The 15,897-nt window shown below is 45.7% G+C and overlaps 1 protein-coding gene across 2 annotated transcripts in view; it reads left to right on the top strand.

The window, feature by feature from the left end:
- EMP2 (epithelial membrane protein 2) overlaps positions 1-15,897 on the top strand; it is a 336,071-nt gene that overhangs the window by 192,420 nt on the left and 127,754 nt on the right. For both annotated transcript variants that reach the window (XM_077448853.1, XM_077448854.1), the window contains exon 2: positions 9,202-9,313. In XM_077448853.1, the coding sequence (XP_077304979.1) occupies positions 9,236-9,313 (78 nt within the window). In that variant the 5' untranslated portion in view covers positions 9,202-9,235. The remainder of the gene's footprint in view (positions 1-9,201; positions 9,314-15,897) is intronic.

Genomic DNA, 15,897 nt, shown 5'->3' with positions numbered 1-15,897 from the left:
GCTAGGGGCAGTAAGGGACTTGCTGAATCAGGGGGTGATTGTACCAGTTCTGGGAAATTGGAACGCTTCCAGGGGTTCTACTCAAATCTGTGGTTCCAAAGAAGGAAGGGGTACGTCCAATCTTGTACTTAAAAGCCCTCAATCACTTTGTAAAAGTGCAGAGGTTCAGAATGGAATCAGTTCGCTCAGTAGTCTCTGCACTCCATCAAGGGGACTCCCTGGCATCTTTGGACATTCAGGATGCATACCTGCACATACCCATATGCCTTCGGCATTAAAAATTTCTGCGTTTGGCAGTAGGGGAAGCCCACTACCAGTTTGTGGCTCTTCCTTTTGGCCTGGCATTAGCCCCCCGAGTCTTTACCAAAGTACTGGCTCCAGTATTGGCGTTGCTGAGGCAGCATGTGATCGCGATCGTGGGTTACCTAGACGATCTCCTCCTGAGAGCATCTTCCACCTCAGAATTAGAGGAGGATGTGGCGATCACCATGCAGACTCTGCGAGAATTTGGGTGGCTGTTGAACCTAAAGAAGTCGGTGGTTGTACCAACTCAGCTTCTGGAGTACCTGGGGTTACTGTTGGACTCCAGGGAAGCGAGGGTTTTTCTCCCCTCAGACAAATTGCTGAGACTCAGATCTGCGGTCAATCTACTGATGAACCGCAAGTGGTCGTCACTTCGCTTTGGCAAGCGAGTACTGGGACTCATGGTGGCCTCCTTTGAGGCAGTACCTTATGCCCAGTTCCACACCAGAGTCCTGCAGAAGGAGATATTTACAAAATGGGACTCCCTGATCTGGTGGTTGAGATCCCCGGTGATTCAGTCTGGAAAATCGTTCGTTCCTCCGAAATGGACGGTGATCACTACGGACGCCAGTCTGTCTGGCTGGGGTGGAGTGATGGGGATTCAGTTGGCTCAGGGCCTCTGGTCACGGGAGGAATCCAAGTTGGCGATCAGACTGTGCTTCCACATTTGGTCGATGAGTCTTCAAGGGCGTCCGATCAGGATTCAGTCAGACAACACCATGACTGTGGCGTACATAAATTACCAAGGGGGAACAAGAAGCTCAGCCGCTGCTCGGGAGGTCGCTCACATATTTCGGTGGGCAGAGCGACATGTTCGGTACCTGTCAGCCATTTACATCCTGGTGGTTGAAAATTAGCAGGCGGACTATCTGAGGAGTCAGATGCTGGACCCAGGAGAATGGGCGCTGCATCCGGAGATATTCCAGCTGCTGTGCCTGAAATGGGGCACACCGGATGTAGATCTCTCGGCCTCCCGTCTCAATCGGAAGGTGCTGAGATTCGTGTACAGGATGAGATCCTTGGGCAGGACGTGTCAGACGCGCTGGTGGCTCCGTGGGATCAGTACCAGCTGATCTACACCTTGCCTCCACTGAAACTGTTGCCATGTCTGCTTCGCAGAGTGGAAGCCGAGGGGATTCCAGTAATTCCGGTTGCCCCAGATTGGCCTCAGCGGCCCTGGTATGCAGACCTGGTGTGTCTGGTGGCAGATGCTCCCTGGCGATTGCCACTGAGAGAGGACCTGCTATCTCAAGGTCCAATCTTTCACCCTGCTTTACCATCGCTGGCTTTAACGGCATGGCTATTAAGAGCCAGTCGCTGAGGAACCGGGGTCTGTCGGACGCGGCGTGGAAATCTTCACGGAACATATACCATCGTACCTGGAAGGCCTAAATCTCCATGTGTGAGGAGAAAGGGTGGCGTCCGCGCTCCTTTTCTATATCCAGGATCCTGCTTTTTCTTCAGCTAAGGGGCAAATTTCAGCCCTGGCTGTCTTTTTATTTTTTTATTTTATTTATTTTTTTTCAGCGACCCCTGGCGTCTCACTCATTAGTGAGTACCTTTGTTCAGGGAGTATGACATGTAGTCCCTCCGGTGTGTCAACCTTTACCCCCATAGAATTTGAACCTGGTGTCGGCGCTTCAGAAGCCGCCGTTTGAGGATATCAGGGAGATTCCCCTATTGACCGTTTCACAGAAGATGGTCTTTCTAGTGGCCATCATATCGGCCAGGAGGGTTTCAGAATCGGTGGCCTTGTCCTGCAAGTCGCCTTATCTCATCATCCGCAACCGTCCTTTCTACCAAAGGTGGTTTTGGCTTTTCATATCAATGAGGACATTGTATTACCATCGTTGTGTCCTAAGCCGAAGCACCCCAAGGAGGTGGCCCTTCACACTCTCAATGTGGTTAGGTGTACTTGTCTGCCACGGCTCCCTTTCAGAAGTCAGACTCACTGTTTTGGTGGCTGGTCCAAAGAAAGGCATGGCGGTCTCGTCGACCATCATTTCCAGGTGGATCAGACAGTTTGTAGTCCAAGCCTACACCTTGAAGGGGCAGGTTCCCCCCTTTCTAGTCACAGCCCACTCTACAAGAACAATCGGAACGTCTTGGGCCTTCCAACACAAAGCATCTGTCGCTCAGGTGTGTAAGGCGGCAACCTGGTCGTCTGTCCATACATTTACCAAGTTCTACAAGATAGATGTCAGTGCATCGGCTGATGCCTGTTTTGGCCGCAAAGTTTTGCAGGTGGCCGTGTAGTTGCAATTGAGTTTTTGTTTTTCAATGAAAACGCAGTACTGTTTGTTAATGCACTGTTGCATTACTTCCGCAAGAAGGTTGCAGTGTTGGGGATTTCTCCTGCTGAGAATGCCCGGTTATGGCCGTGTTTTTGTTCCGTACACTGCCGTTTTTTTGTGGGTTTAGTTTCACTAGTTCCCACTTGCCATGGTGGATGTAGTTTTAATGCTGTTTTTTCCCACCCCTTGTTTGTAACTAAATGGGAGGTCCCCAAGCAGTGCCAGAGAGGAGCTGTCGGGCAGTGAATGTAAGAAAAAATAGGATTTTTGTACTCCCCGTAAAATCCTTTTCTCTGTAATTCACCGACCGACACAGCACCCACCCCTCCTTTTCTCTACATTTATACTGCTTGTTGACGTACTGAATCTGCTGGGAGCAGCAGGGAGGGTTGTTGGCACAGGGTCTGCCCCTCCCCCCCGGGCAGGACTAAAAGTTCTGTGTAACCCAGCCCACAGTTGAAAGATCCTGGGATCTTCTATCTTGCGCAAAAAACATCAAACCTGCAGCAAAAACATGGACCAAAAGGGCCTGCAGGGTTCCTAGGTCATTCACCTTGCTAGGCAAAATAAAAACTGAATCTGCTGGGAGCAGCGGAGAGGGTTGTTAGCACAGGGTCCACCCCCCTGGGGCGGGACTAAAAGTTCTGTGTATTGTTTAACAATTTTGCCTAGTTCTCCTATTGGCAGGCTAAGCAACCCATTTAGTTACAGCGAGTAGCTGTGTCGGTCGGTGAATTACAGAGAAGTATTTTACGATGAGTACAAAAATCCTATTTTTTGTAAATATTTTATTATCTTTTCATGTGACAACACTGAAGAAACTACACTTTGCCATTAATGTCTAAGCCATGGGCAACAAAAGTGAGTACACCCCAAGTGAAAATGTCCAAATTGGGCCCAATTAGCCAGATCACAAAAAGTTCACAAACTATAAATCAAACCTCAGCCCATGGTAGTCTGAATCATAGAGGTGGCCTATAGAAGAGAAATTTGTTGTATTTGCTTTTATTTATAGCCATATCCTAAATATAATTATATTTTTTTATTCTTATTATTCAATTCTCCTTATGAAGCATGTATATAAACATGCCATGGGTGCATTATATTCTCACTTAGCCCACAAAATACCAAAAGTGATTAGCAACCAGCTATCCCAGTATAAACAAATTTGGTAATTAATAAACAATCAATTGATGAGACACTCACCGAAAACAAAAGCCAAACACAATGAAATGTAGTCCCCTTATATTTACATAGAAGGGAGATGTAGCCAATCATGAAATCATTGCAATAGGGAGGGGAAGATGACCCTACCACTAGGTAGTTGGTACAGAACCGTCAGGGCGTCTGAAATTGACAGTAATAAACCATAAGCCAAACATCCGTTATACTAGCAAGGACAGTATTTAAACATGTTACCTACAGCTTACCTGTAAAGCCTTTTGAATAGGAACATCCGTATGATGGAGAGAGCACCATATGTAGCAGCTGTGCAGAGCTCGCGCAGAGCGTGCTATTTGTATAAACGTCCCGCCCGTAGTCACCCAATCGGCATAGAGCCGATGTGACGTCATCCGAGCTGGCCGCTGTATCACTGTGCATGCGCCCGGCCAAGAAACGTGCTTGCGTGTGATCACATACCGTGCTGAGCAGCAGAGCGCATGGAGTGACAGGTCAGAGAGGCAGCAACAAGAGCTCCTCCTAATGGGCCGATGCCTGCACCACATCTGCAACAAAGGTGCAGTCTGTGACGCTGGGCAGCCACATGGTGCCGAGTTCCGATCCTCCCACTGCCGTAGAGTACCCAAACGCCAGACAATATCAGAGTACACCTTCTAATGAAGAAAAGATTTTAAAGTAACATGTACTAAAACCTAATCCTATATAATATAAGGTATATTCATTCATCCTGTAGCTAGACCCTGATAAAAGGTCAATCTAGCCATATTAAACAGGTTAACAGTTAAATCGACATTAATTATGTCGGTTTATTACCTGTAATATAGAATTCACATTGTTGTATTTTAAAAAAAAATACAAAAATAATGAAAAAAGGGGGGAAGAAGGGCAGCATGGAACAGGAAAATGTTCTGAGAAGTAAGATCATTAGAAATTTACAAAAAAAAGGTCAAAGGTCTCAGGAGTGAATGGAGAGCAGGTGTTACATTTGTTATCGCTCTCACTCTCATACTGGTCACTGGAAGTTCAACATGGCACCTCATGGCAAAGAACTCTGAGGATCTGAAAAAAAGAATTGTTGCTTTACAGAAAGATGGCCTAGGCTATAAGAATATTGTCCAGTCACATGAAATAATAATTTACAAAAAATGCGATGGGTGTAATAAATTTTGTGATACTGTGTGCACGTGTGTGTGGGGGATATATTTTATTATTATTGTATGTATATATTATGTTTTGGGGGTTCTAATTTTCTAGCAAAAAATACTGATTTTTAACATGTAAGCAACAAGTGTCAGAAAAAGGCTTGGTCTGTTAAGGGGTTAAACTGCCCTCATTTACAGACCAAAGTTCATCCCTAACAGAGGATGGCATTAGAAATGGACTTGAAAAACTTAACATTAATAAGTCACCAGGACCAGATGGCTTGCACCTGAGGATCCTTAAGGAACAGGAATTGCCAGACCATTGTTTATAATTTTTTACGAATAGTCTGACTGGAATGGTACCAGCAGATTGGAGAAAAGCCAATGTAGCACCAATATTTAAAGGGCCAAGATGCCTTGGGAATTAGACCGTTAAGTCTAACATTAATAGTATGTAAGCTCTTGGAGGGGATGATAAGGGACTATATACAAGATTTTAGTACTGAAAACTGCATCATTTGCAGTAATCGCCATGGATTCATGAAAAAGCGTTCTTGCCAAACCAACCTATTAACCATCTGAGGAGGTGAGCTGCCATCTAGATAAAGGAAGGCCAGAAGTGGTGGTGTATCTGGATTTTGCAAAGGCATTTTGATACAGTTCCACATAAAATTTTACTGAGGGTCTATAGGCATGGACCAAAGGGTGAGTACATGGATTGAAAACTGGCTACAGGAGTGAGTCCAGAGGGTGGTGAAAAATAGGGAATACTCGAAATGGTCCGGTGTGGAAAGTAGGGTCCCCTAGGGTTCTGTCCTGGGACCAATGCTATTTAATTTATTCATAAACGGCCTGTAGGATAAACAGCTCAATCTTGGTATTTGTCTCTGGGCTGGACTCAGTCCTTTCTTCTCTGTGCTCAGGTTGAATGAATGAAATACTTGTATAGTGCACAATGTGAACTGAATCGCCTCTAGGCGCTGTGGCGAGCTTTGATCATCTGCTAAAAGAGGAAGGTCTTGAGTTTTTTTCCTAAAAGCCAGGTGATTTTCTTCCAGGCGGATGTTGATTGGTAGAGCATTCCATAGCCGAGGCTCTTGGACAGCGAATCTCCGATCCCTCTTGGATTTATACCGGGCTTTGGGCACGAGGAGGAGGTTTTTGTTGGCTGATCGAAGTCTGCGGTTTGGTGTGTAATGATTTATTTTCTCCATTGGGTATTGCGGAGCTTCTCTATGCACGCATTTGTGGGTCAGGCAAAGGGTCTTGAACGTGATCCGATTTTTTTTTTTTACGGTTAGCCAATGTAAGCTCCTCAGCGAAGGAGAGATGGATTCCCAGGGTTTTTTTCCTGTTATCAGCCTTGCCGCCGTGTTTTTGGATCAGTTGTAATCGCGCAAGTTGATATTGTGGTAATCCCATGTAAAGCGAGTTTGCGTAGTCCAGTCGTGAATTAATGATTTTTCCAACTACCACTGCTTTGTCATTCTTTGGGATAAAAGGGATGAGTCTGCGAAGCATGCGTAGCAGATGGTGAGATCCACTGACTACACATCCTATTTGCGCATCCATTGACATTTGTGCATCTAAAATAACCCCGAGACTCTTCGCTTTGGTCTTTGGGGAGATAGTCGGCCCAAAGACGGCTGGTGGAGACCAGGAGGTTTTGGTTGCGGTGTTATGATTTGGGTGTAAGATGAGAAGCTCTGTCTTTGATTCGTTCAGCTGGAGGGAGTTGGTGGTCATCCAGTCCTCTATAGATCTGAGGCAGTTTTCAAGTTGTTGTTGATCTTTTTTTCCATTGATCCGGAAATAAAGTTGCGTGTTGTCAGCGTAAGGTTGCTCAGCTGTTGGTTAATTGGCAGAACTCATCGATCCACAGTGGCTCACCCGTTAATCTCCTCGTCAGTCAAGCCCACAGCCAGCTCCTCCTGGCTGTTTAAACTGCCTGGTTTAATTTTATCAATTTGCCCTGGTCAAAAACATATCTAGAGACACTCTGCTGTGTTCCTATTGAAGACTTGCCTGGCTGACATCCCTTCTGGTTCTTGATCTTGTCTGCTGCCTCTGACTATGTTTATCTCTGGCTCACAGATTTCCTGACAACCCAATTTGGCTACCGAACCCTGGCTATGTTTTTTACTGTGTTTACCAGCTTTACCGTTTTATTAAAGTGTGTGTGTGTGTGTGTGTGTGTGTGTGTGTGTGTGTGTGTGTGTGTGTGTGTGTTTTTTTTTTTTTTTTTTTCATGGTTCCTGACAATTTGCAGACAATACTAAACTAAGCAGGGCAGTAATTTCTCCACAGGATGTGGAAACCTTGCAAGAAGATCTAAACAAATGAATGTGGTGGGCAAATGAGGTTTAATGTAGGAAAATGTAAAATAATGCATTTGGGTGGCAAAAATATGAATGCAATCTACTCACCAGGAGGAGAACCTCTGGGGGAATCTAGGATGGAAAAGGACCTGGGAGTCCTAGTAGATGACAGGCTCAGCAATGCATGCAATGCCAAGCTGCTGCAAGTGAAGCCAACAAAATATTGGCATGCATTAAAAAGGGGATTAACTCCAGAGATAATTCTCCCACTCTACAAGACTGTTTTGGCCACGCCTCGTGTATGCTGTCCAGTTCAGGGCATCAGTCCTCAGGAAGGATGTGCTTGAACTGGAGAGTCCACAGAAGGGCAACAAGCTAATAAAGGGACTGGAGGACCTTGGTTATGAGGAAAGATTACGAGCACTGAACTTGTTCTCTCTGAAGAAAAGATGCTTGAGGGGATATGATTTCAATGTACAAATACCATACTGGTGACCCCACAGTAGGGATAAAACTATTTTGCAAAGGATTTTTTAAAAAGATGTTAAATTAGAACAGAAGTCGTTTAATCTTAAACTGCATAGAGCAGTGGTTCTCAACTCCTGTCTTCAGGACCCGCTAACAGGTCAAGTTTGCAAGATAACTGAAATGCATCACAGGTGATATCATTTTCTGCTCAGTGATTGCAGTATTGTAGTCTGCATCTCCCCAAGGTAATACTTTAAATCTGGTCTGTTAGTGGGTCCTGAGGACAGGAGTTGAGAACCACTGGTGTAGAGGATTCTTTACTGTAAGAGCGGTAAGAATGTGGAATTCTCTTCCACAGGCAGTGGTTTCAGCGGGGAGCATCGATAGTTATTTGAAATTATTAGGCACCTAAATGACCACAACATACAGGGATATACAATGTAATATTGACATAAAAGCACACACGGGTTAGACTTGTGTCTTTTTTTTTTTTTTTTCAACCTGAACCAACTATATAACTATCACTTTTGATATAAAAAGAACCATGATGTCATAAGGTTTGTTTTCATTTCAGCGCTGAGTAATGTTGTGATTAACTTTACTCAGATCTGTCAAATAAAAAATGAAAAAGAAAGCCGGCAGAGAATGGCTCTGCACTTGTTACATAGAATCGTGGAGATGCCAGATAAAAATTGAGGAGGGTTTAATCGAGATTGCGATTTTTTTTATTTATTTTTTTTTTTTTATTTTTTTATTTTTTTGTAGTTTTACTCAACAGCAAAGGTTATATGCTTCCTCTGGCAGTTGAACCAGTCCCCCACAGATTCCTCACCACCATCACATGCAATTCAGGAATAACAGTTATACATTGTGTTGAGGAACTGCCCAGACTAGAGGACAGCCCTGGAAGTGTCCAAATCGGGGAGTCCAGTACCTGCACCCCTAGATCTAATGAACATTTAAACTAGTGCGGGCATTAAAGGGTTTGTTTGTTTTTTGTCTGCTCCCAACGTTTTTTTTAATCGATATGCACTTTTGTTTGCAGTAAAGTCATTCTGATGAACGCGATTTCATTCTTTGGAGGATGATGATTGGTTATCACATGTCTGTTTTTTTTTTTCCTTCTTTGAGATTCTATTGGAGGGATCTTTGTGCTCAGGTTCCTGTGGTTGTGTTTTTTTATTTTTTTTTTTATTTTTTTTTTTTTTTGTGCACTTTTCTTACTGCATCTATATTTTTCATCATATAAAATTCAGTGCTGCATTTTAATTGCCACAACATGTCAGTAGATCTGGAAACTAGAATTTTACCAATGCAGTCTTAGAAAATTATAAAAGCTGGTTGCAGTTTCATTTTTTTAGTTCCCATTAAGAACTGAAATACCCGAGTTGGGAAGACTGTCTTGTCGCATCCAAACGTTTTGGTTGTACTGTTTATCCATGGTTTGACTTATATTTAGGTCATAATGCTAATTATTGCCTTTTTATTTTGCAGGTTCCTCCTTGTCTGCTAGAAGAACATATTGAAAATGTTGGTGGTTTTGGCTTTTATTATCATCTTCCACATAACCTCTATAGCATTACTGTTCATAGCTACAATTGACAATGTAAGTACTCATGCTTTTGCAAACTACATGCTGCTGCTATTTAAAAAAATATTTTTATCTAGAGGAAAGTAGTATAATGCCTGATTTTATATTAAAAAAAACTATACAATGGGGTCTATTTACTAAAGGCCAGTGCACTTATTAGTGCAGTCACTGTAGATCCGAGGGGGAACATGCAAGTAAAAAGAACAGTATTTTTTTTTTTTTTTCTCCTCGTACACCTTTTCTCCCCCATGGGTAACGAGGACTGAGCAATTCGATTGGCCATTTCTATTAGACCTTCGGTCTGCTTTTGTGTTTCAGAATGACAGATGACCCCTAGCTGTAAACAGCTGCAGTCATAAAACTACCACCTAGGTTGACCATTTCTCATGGATACACCCTCAAGTCTAATTAACATCAATAAATACTTCTTCTATGGTCCTTTATCATCCTTAAGTATTTAAACAATGTACCCTTTGATTAACAGGCCATTCCTCATATATCTAGGTGGACTTGCATAAGATCAACACATAAAAGGGTAATCGGCTCAACCATTGACTGAATTCTGGCCTGGTCAATATGTCAATATTGTAAATTGTAAATGCAGCGCTAATTGGGTGAACGAGTGAAAATATGTCACTAAACATAACTAGAAAAATCAATCACTAAAACCAAAAGTCATTAATGTCAATTACACCACAATGAAATTGGATAAACTGTGTAAATGTGAAATTTACACAACAATGTGTAAAATAATGTGCACAAGTTCAAATATAATGGTGTTCCAACTGGATAGGCAAGTAAGTCCAACCACAATGTGTTCTTGCAGAGAAGAATACACACATGGAAAAGAGATGTGCAGTCTTACCAGGTTATAATGACCTGGAAAGGCATACACCACTCAGGTCATTTAAGGCTTGTAGGTTTAGTAAAAACCAATAGATCTAACTGATCCTGGGCTCAAAATAGTAGATCCACGGGGGGGCGTGGCCTGGATGGCAATGGAGTAGGACGTCTGTGGTGAGTCCTCCGTTTGCCCACTGTAGCCTGCCGCATATCCTGCTGAAATTCTCCCTGCTACCACAGCCAGAGACCTTGCTACTCTCCCTGCACAGCCATCCAGCGCTCGAAAGCGCCGTCCACGGCTGCCGTCGCAGCTCTTCTCTCCCATCCAGCTTGCTGTGCAGGAAAGACTGGGGACTTGGCCTACCTCCCGGAGCAGTGGCCATCTTGGTTCAACCGGCGGCCGCTCCGGCAGCTTTATCTCCCTCTCTGGGCAACCCTGAGCCTGCTTATTGCCCCCTATGCCCACCGGATGATCTGGGGTACATACTGAGGCAGTTGTTTGGTCGGTGGAGGCCTGAGGGTCCAGCAGTCACGGCCTAGCTCCCGGCAGCCATCTTGCTACACCCTGTGACTGCCGTGTTGAGAAATTGCATATCTCCTGTACTGCTCCCCTTCTTTTTAGTGCCACTGGACATTGACACAGATTGTCTGGCACCCACAGCCTCCTCTGGGACACCCCTGGACTGAGTAGGAGGGGGGATATTAAAGATCCTGCCTGGTGAACAGCGGCCATCTTGGTACACCCGGGAATTCTCCTGCTCTTCTCCTGCAGTATGTCTCCACCAAAAAAGAGCTCTGAAGCCGCTGACACACTTGCCAAGTACCGCAGGCTTGGAGAAGACCTGCGGGATAAAGACGGCACAGGCGCATCCTCGGATATGGAACGCTCCGACACGGTCACCAACAAGGTCCTAGATGCCATTGCCATGTGCCAGAGCACGCTTACCACCAAAATCGAGGAGGTCAAAATTGATGTTTCTCTTATCAGACAAGACCTTTCCGCCCTGCGGGATCGTGTGGAGGAGGCGGAGACCCGCATCGGCAGAGCTGAAGATATTTTGCACCCCCTGCAACATACTACTGATGAGGTGCGTCGTCAGCTACAGCAGCTTAGTGCAAAGTAGGACAACATGGAAAATCATCTAAGGAGATGTAACCTCCGCTTTATCGGCCTTCCCGAGGAATGCTGAGGGCAACAACCCGGCAAGCTTCCTTGAGAACTTCCTGACAACCAATTTTGGTAGAGAGGCATTCTCTCTGATTGCAGTTGAGAGAGCTCCACCGCATCCCTGCCCGGCCTCCTCCCGAAGGAGCTCCGCCGCATACCATGATAGCGAAATTCTTAAATTTCAAAGATCGCGACAAGATCCTCCGCCTGACTAGAGAGAAGGGAAATTCGGACTTCTCCAATGAGGTGCAGCGACAACTGTCCAGGTTCCAGGAAGTTAAACGTCGCCTCCGCGCTCTACACCTCAAATATGCCATGTTATATCCTGCAAAGCTCCGTGTGGAGTGTGACGGCCGAACCCATTTCTTCAAGGACCCCAAACTGGCGTCCACCTGGTTTGATCAGAGGGATCACCGGGCCTGAACGCACCATGCTGTCTGAAAGCTGAGTGCTCTAACCCCCCCCCTTCCGCTCCTCTCCTATCCCCGCAATGCGGTTTGTCTTTCACCTACGTCTACCCCCTTAATGAATAGATTGCGTGTGTGTGTTTTCTAGAGGAGCGGGGGGACAGTAATGGCAACCACCCCCCCTTTTTTTCTTTTTATATATACCACCCCGGATCTTGCAATATTCTGGCCGCATTCGGGTGATTTTGTTCCATAATCTCAGCTTCCTCTGCGCCTGAAAGAGACTGGCTGAAGACAACGTGCTGACTGATGCTGTGGATTCCTGCTATACCTTGATTATTGCTCCGTTGGCAAACAGGACCTCTCCCTGCACGACTGTAATGGTGCCACACTGTTGTGGCTCCTACACCCCATGCGCTTCTCAGAGAAGGATTTTTGTGAACTTTGTCCGTTTGCCGGACTGTTTTCTGTTCCTTTTCCTCTTCCTTTTTTTTTTTTTTTTTAATGGGCATCTATGCTCCCTTAAAATTAAGTCCCTTGCCTCCAATGGGCCTTGCCCGTTGGATGTCCCCCATTGATACCTGGTTGTGGGATATTATGTCCTTGCCGAGTTTGGGAGGCAGTGGACTGGGAGGGATGGGAAATGTTGTGGGTATTTGTTTTTATTTGCTAACCTATCTCCAAATGTTTGGTTATGCTATAGGTACTATGTTGTCACATGTGCACTATCGATATTGGCTGATACAGAGGTTTCCACCAATGGATCTGTCCGTGTCTGCTCGGCTGGTCCTAGTCCAACTGCGGTTTATTACACACGCCCTATATCCACCATGAGCTCCCTAAAATTCCTGACGTTGAATGTCAGGGGCATACGTAATGAGATTAAGCACACCGCTGTCCTGACATTCCTTAAATCTCAGCGTGCTGATGTCATCGCACTGGTTGAGACTCGTGTTACGCGTCACTTAAAATCCTCTTTGAAAAAGCCTTGGATAGGTTGGGCTTATCATGCCACTCTCGCCTTGTATTCCAGCGGGGTTTCGGTCCTGGTTGCAAAAAGTGTCCCATTTGATTTAATGTCACTCCAGACGGACCAGCAGGGCAGATGTGTTTATACATGCCACCATTAATGGATCCCTTATCCTGATACTAGCTTGCTATGTCCCCCCCCCCCCCCCGTACAATTAACTTGTCATTAGAGAGGGTCTTGCCTTTATGACTCAATATCCCTCTGTACCAGCGGTGTGGATGGGAGACTTTAATATGACTCTCTCCTGCTCTGGACCGTATGGGTGCACCTGACCCTTTCTCTGACTTGCCAGCTCACACTAGGCTATACCACATGCTGACCGACTTTGCTATTGTCGATACTTGGCACCACAGACACCCACGCGCTAAAGCCTTCTCATGCTTCTCGGCTAGTGACAAAACTGTCGCGTATAGACTTTATTTTAATTTCAAGGTCCCTAACTCCGAAACTAGGGGATGTGGGCTTTGCTCCGAGAATACTTTCGGATCACACTCCGTACTGGGTTGCGCTCCAGCTCCTGAGCGTCTCACCTGCTCCTCCTTGGCGGCTCAACCCATTTTGGCTGACAGCTCTGAGGGACCAGGAAGACATCCCCACTGAACTATAATATTACTTCATAGCCAACGGGCACTCAGCTGCTTATGACATGGTCTGGGAGATGTTTAAACTGCATGCCAGCTCCCTCCTTTCCACGCTCGTTAATAGAGTTAAAAGGTCATCTAAACTTATTCTGCAACAGGCTGCGGAACATTTACAGGTGCTGGAGGAGGCGTTCCATCGGGACCCTTCGCCCAGCACAGACAATAATCTTGGGGTACAGACGCAACAGGTTTTCCAGTTGCACATTGAGAAAGCTAACCAGCGCATTTTCTTTTGCAAACCAGAGGGTGTTTGAGTATGGTGAGCGATCGGGCAAACTACTTGCATACCCGGCCCATCTGGACATGCGTCCCTCTGTGGTAGTGTCGTTGTTGGATCCGCGGGGGAATGATTTCACCGATCCTTAACTAGTGGCGGAGGAATTTGGGAAGTTCTAACGTGCACTTTACACCTCCCGGGTCACCCACACTCCTCGACACCAGGGACTACCTGGCGGGAGTTGCATTTCCCAGACTGGCTGATGAACAGCTTGAACTGTTAGAAGCCCCTATTACTATAGAAGATACCTCTGCGGCTATCTCCTGCCTGGCAGCGTCCAAGGCCCCAGGATTAGACGGCTTACCGCTTGAATTCTACGCCACTTACTCGGAAATCCTTATCCCTAAACTTTATGACTTATACAAATTTATGTTCGATATAGGTACCCTACCCCTCTCTGAGAGAGGCCCAAACTGTAGTAATCCCCAAGCCTGGCAAGGACCCTAAATATCCAGAATCGTATAGACCTATCTCCCTGCTCCAAATTGATATTAAGATATTAGCTAAGATCCTAGCCTCCCGCCTCAACCAGGTCATTATGTCCCTAGTCCACCCAGATCAGACAGGCTTTATGCCAGGGAAAAATACAGCAATGAACATTCGTTGTCTATTTATGAATATTCAGGGATCCCACAATGACATCGGGTCGAAGGTCGTGGTGGCTCTGGACGCCGCTAAGGCCTTCGACTCTGTGGAGTGGAACTACCTATGGGAGTGCCTTTCGAGATTTGGCCCCAATTTTATTCATTGGGTTCAACTCCTATACCAATCCCCCAAGGCCAGGGTGTTTTGTGAATGGTTGGTTATCGGACCAAAAAAAGATACTCTCTCGTGTGGCATGCCCCCCTATATATACACCACAAAAAAATGTCAAAACTTTTGAGTCTGTTCTTAACTCATTTATATGGGGACACAGCAGAAATAAATTATCCTGGAAGCTCCTGAAAAATCCGGTGATGCTGGGAGGAGCTGCTCTTCCAGACTTTGAGGAGTACTACCTTGCCTCCCAATTATCTCATTTTTATTATTTTGACAAGTGAACTACTACGATATCGGGCATTAATCTGTGGGCATCCTGACAATCCAGCTCACACCCCCCTTAAGGCAGTCGTCAGGGCCCCCTTGACGGGTTGCTCCCCCCGCCATAACGCAGACATGCTGACACATCACTGGAGGGTGGGGGGGTGGCACTGAAAAAACGTGGGATCCCACGGGTCCACTCCCACACGCCTCTCTGGTTCAACATGCACCTACCTGAACTGCTGTCCATTCCAGATCCTGCAGTGTGGATACACCTCGGGGTCTTGTATATTTATCAGGTCATGACTACTATGGGAATAAAAACATTTCCAATGCTCAAGGATGAATTTTCCCTCCCTAACTGTCTCCTTTTTAGATACCTGCAGCTCCGCCACGCCATACAAACCCAATTTATTAGCTCTAACCCATCCTTGGCAGTCCCCTCTATAGTAGATACAGTTGCGGGTACTGAGCCAGCTAAATTAATCTCCACCTTGTACGCCGCTATCCGTCTCCCTGGTGTCACGGCCTTGGCCTATGCTGCTAAGACCAGATGGGAGGTGGACGTTGGGCTTGTGGATGAGGATTGGGATGACATTCTGGGGGATGTGAAATATGTATCCCCCGGCTGTCAGATCGCCTCACGCAGCTGTATATCATACACAGGACATATCTAACTCCCCAGAAGATGGCACATTTCAAGCCCATGTACAATCTGGGATGCCGTCAATGTGGTCATACCCCGGGCTCCCTTTATCACTTTCTATGGACCTGTCCAACTATTCAAGCATACTGGATGCAAGTGATACGATTCCTGCATGACCAGATAGATTCACCTGCTACCCTAGACCCCAAAATGTGCCTGCTCTGTCTGAAGCCTAGCTTAGAAGCTGATAAAGCTCTTCGCACCTTTTTGCATGAGACCCTATTCCTGGCAAGGAAAGCGGTGGCTCGAAGGTGGATGCAGGTCCTGCCCCCCACAACCCACAAAATAGGTAAATTATACTCTTCCATATAAGAAGCTGATTTATGTGCACAGGGGGTGTTTACCTAAATACGAAAAGGTCTGGGGTAGATGGTTGGCAGATGGTGAAACGTGTACTTGATATACTCGCCCTTCATCTTCCCCTTGCTCTCCTTTTTTTTTTTTTTTGGTTTTTTTTGTTTTTTTTTTCTTCTCCCCTCCCTGTCTCTCCCCCTTTCCTTTGTCTCC

Source organism: Lithobates pipiens, unplaced genomic scaffold, assembly GCF_037356315.1.
Source record: "Lithobates pipiens isolate NorthernLeopardFrog02 unplaced genomic scaffold, aLitPip1_a1.2 Scaffold_22, whole genome shotgun sequence".
Taxonomy (NCBI): Eukaryota; Metazoa; Chordata; class Amphibia; order Anura; family Ranidae; genus Lithobates; species Lithobates pipiens.
This window is presented reverse-complemented; position numbering and strand designations above follow the sequence as displayed.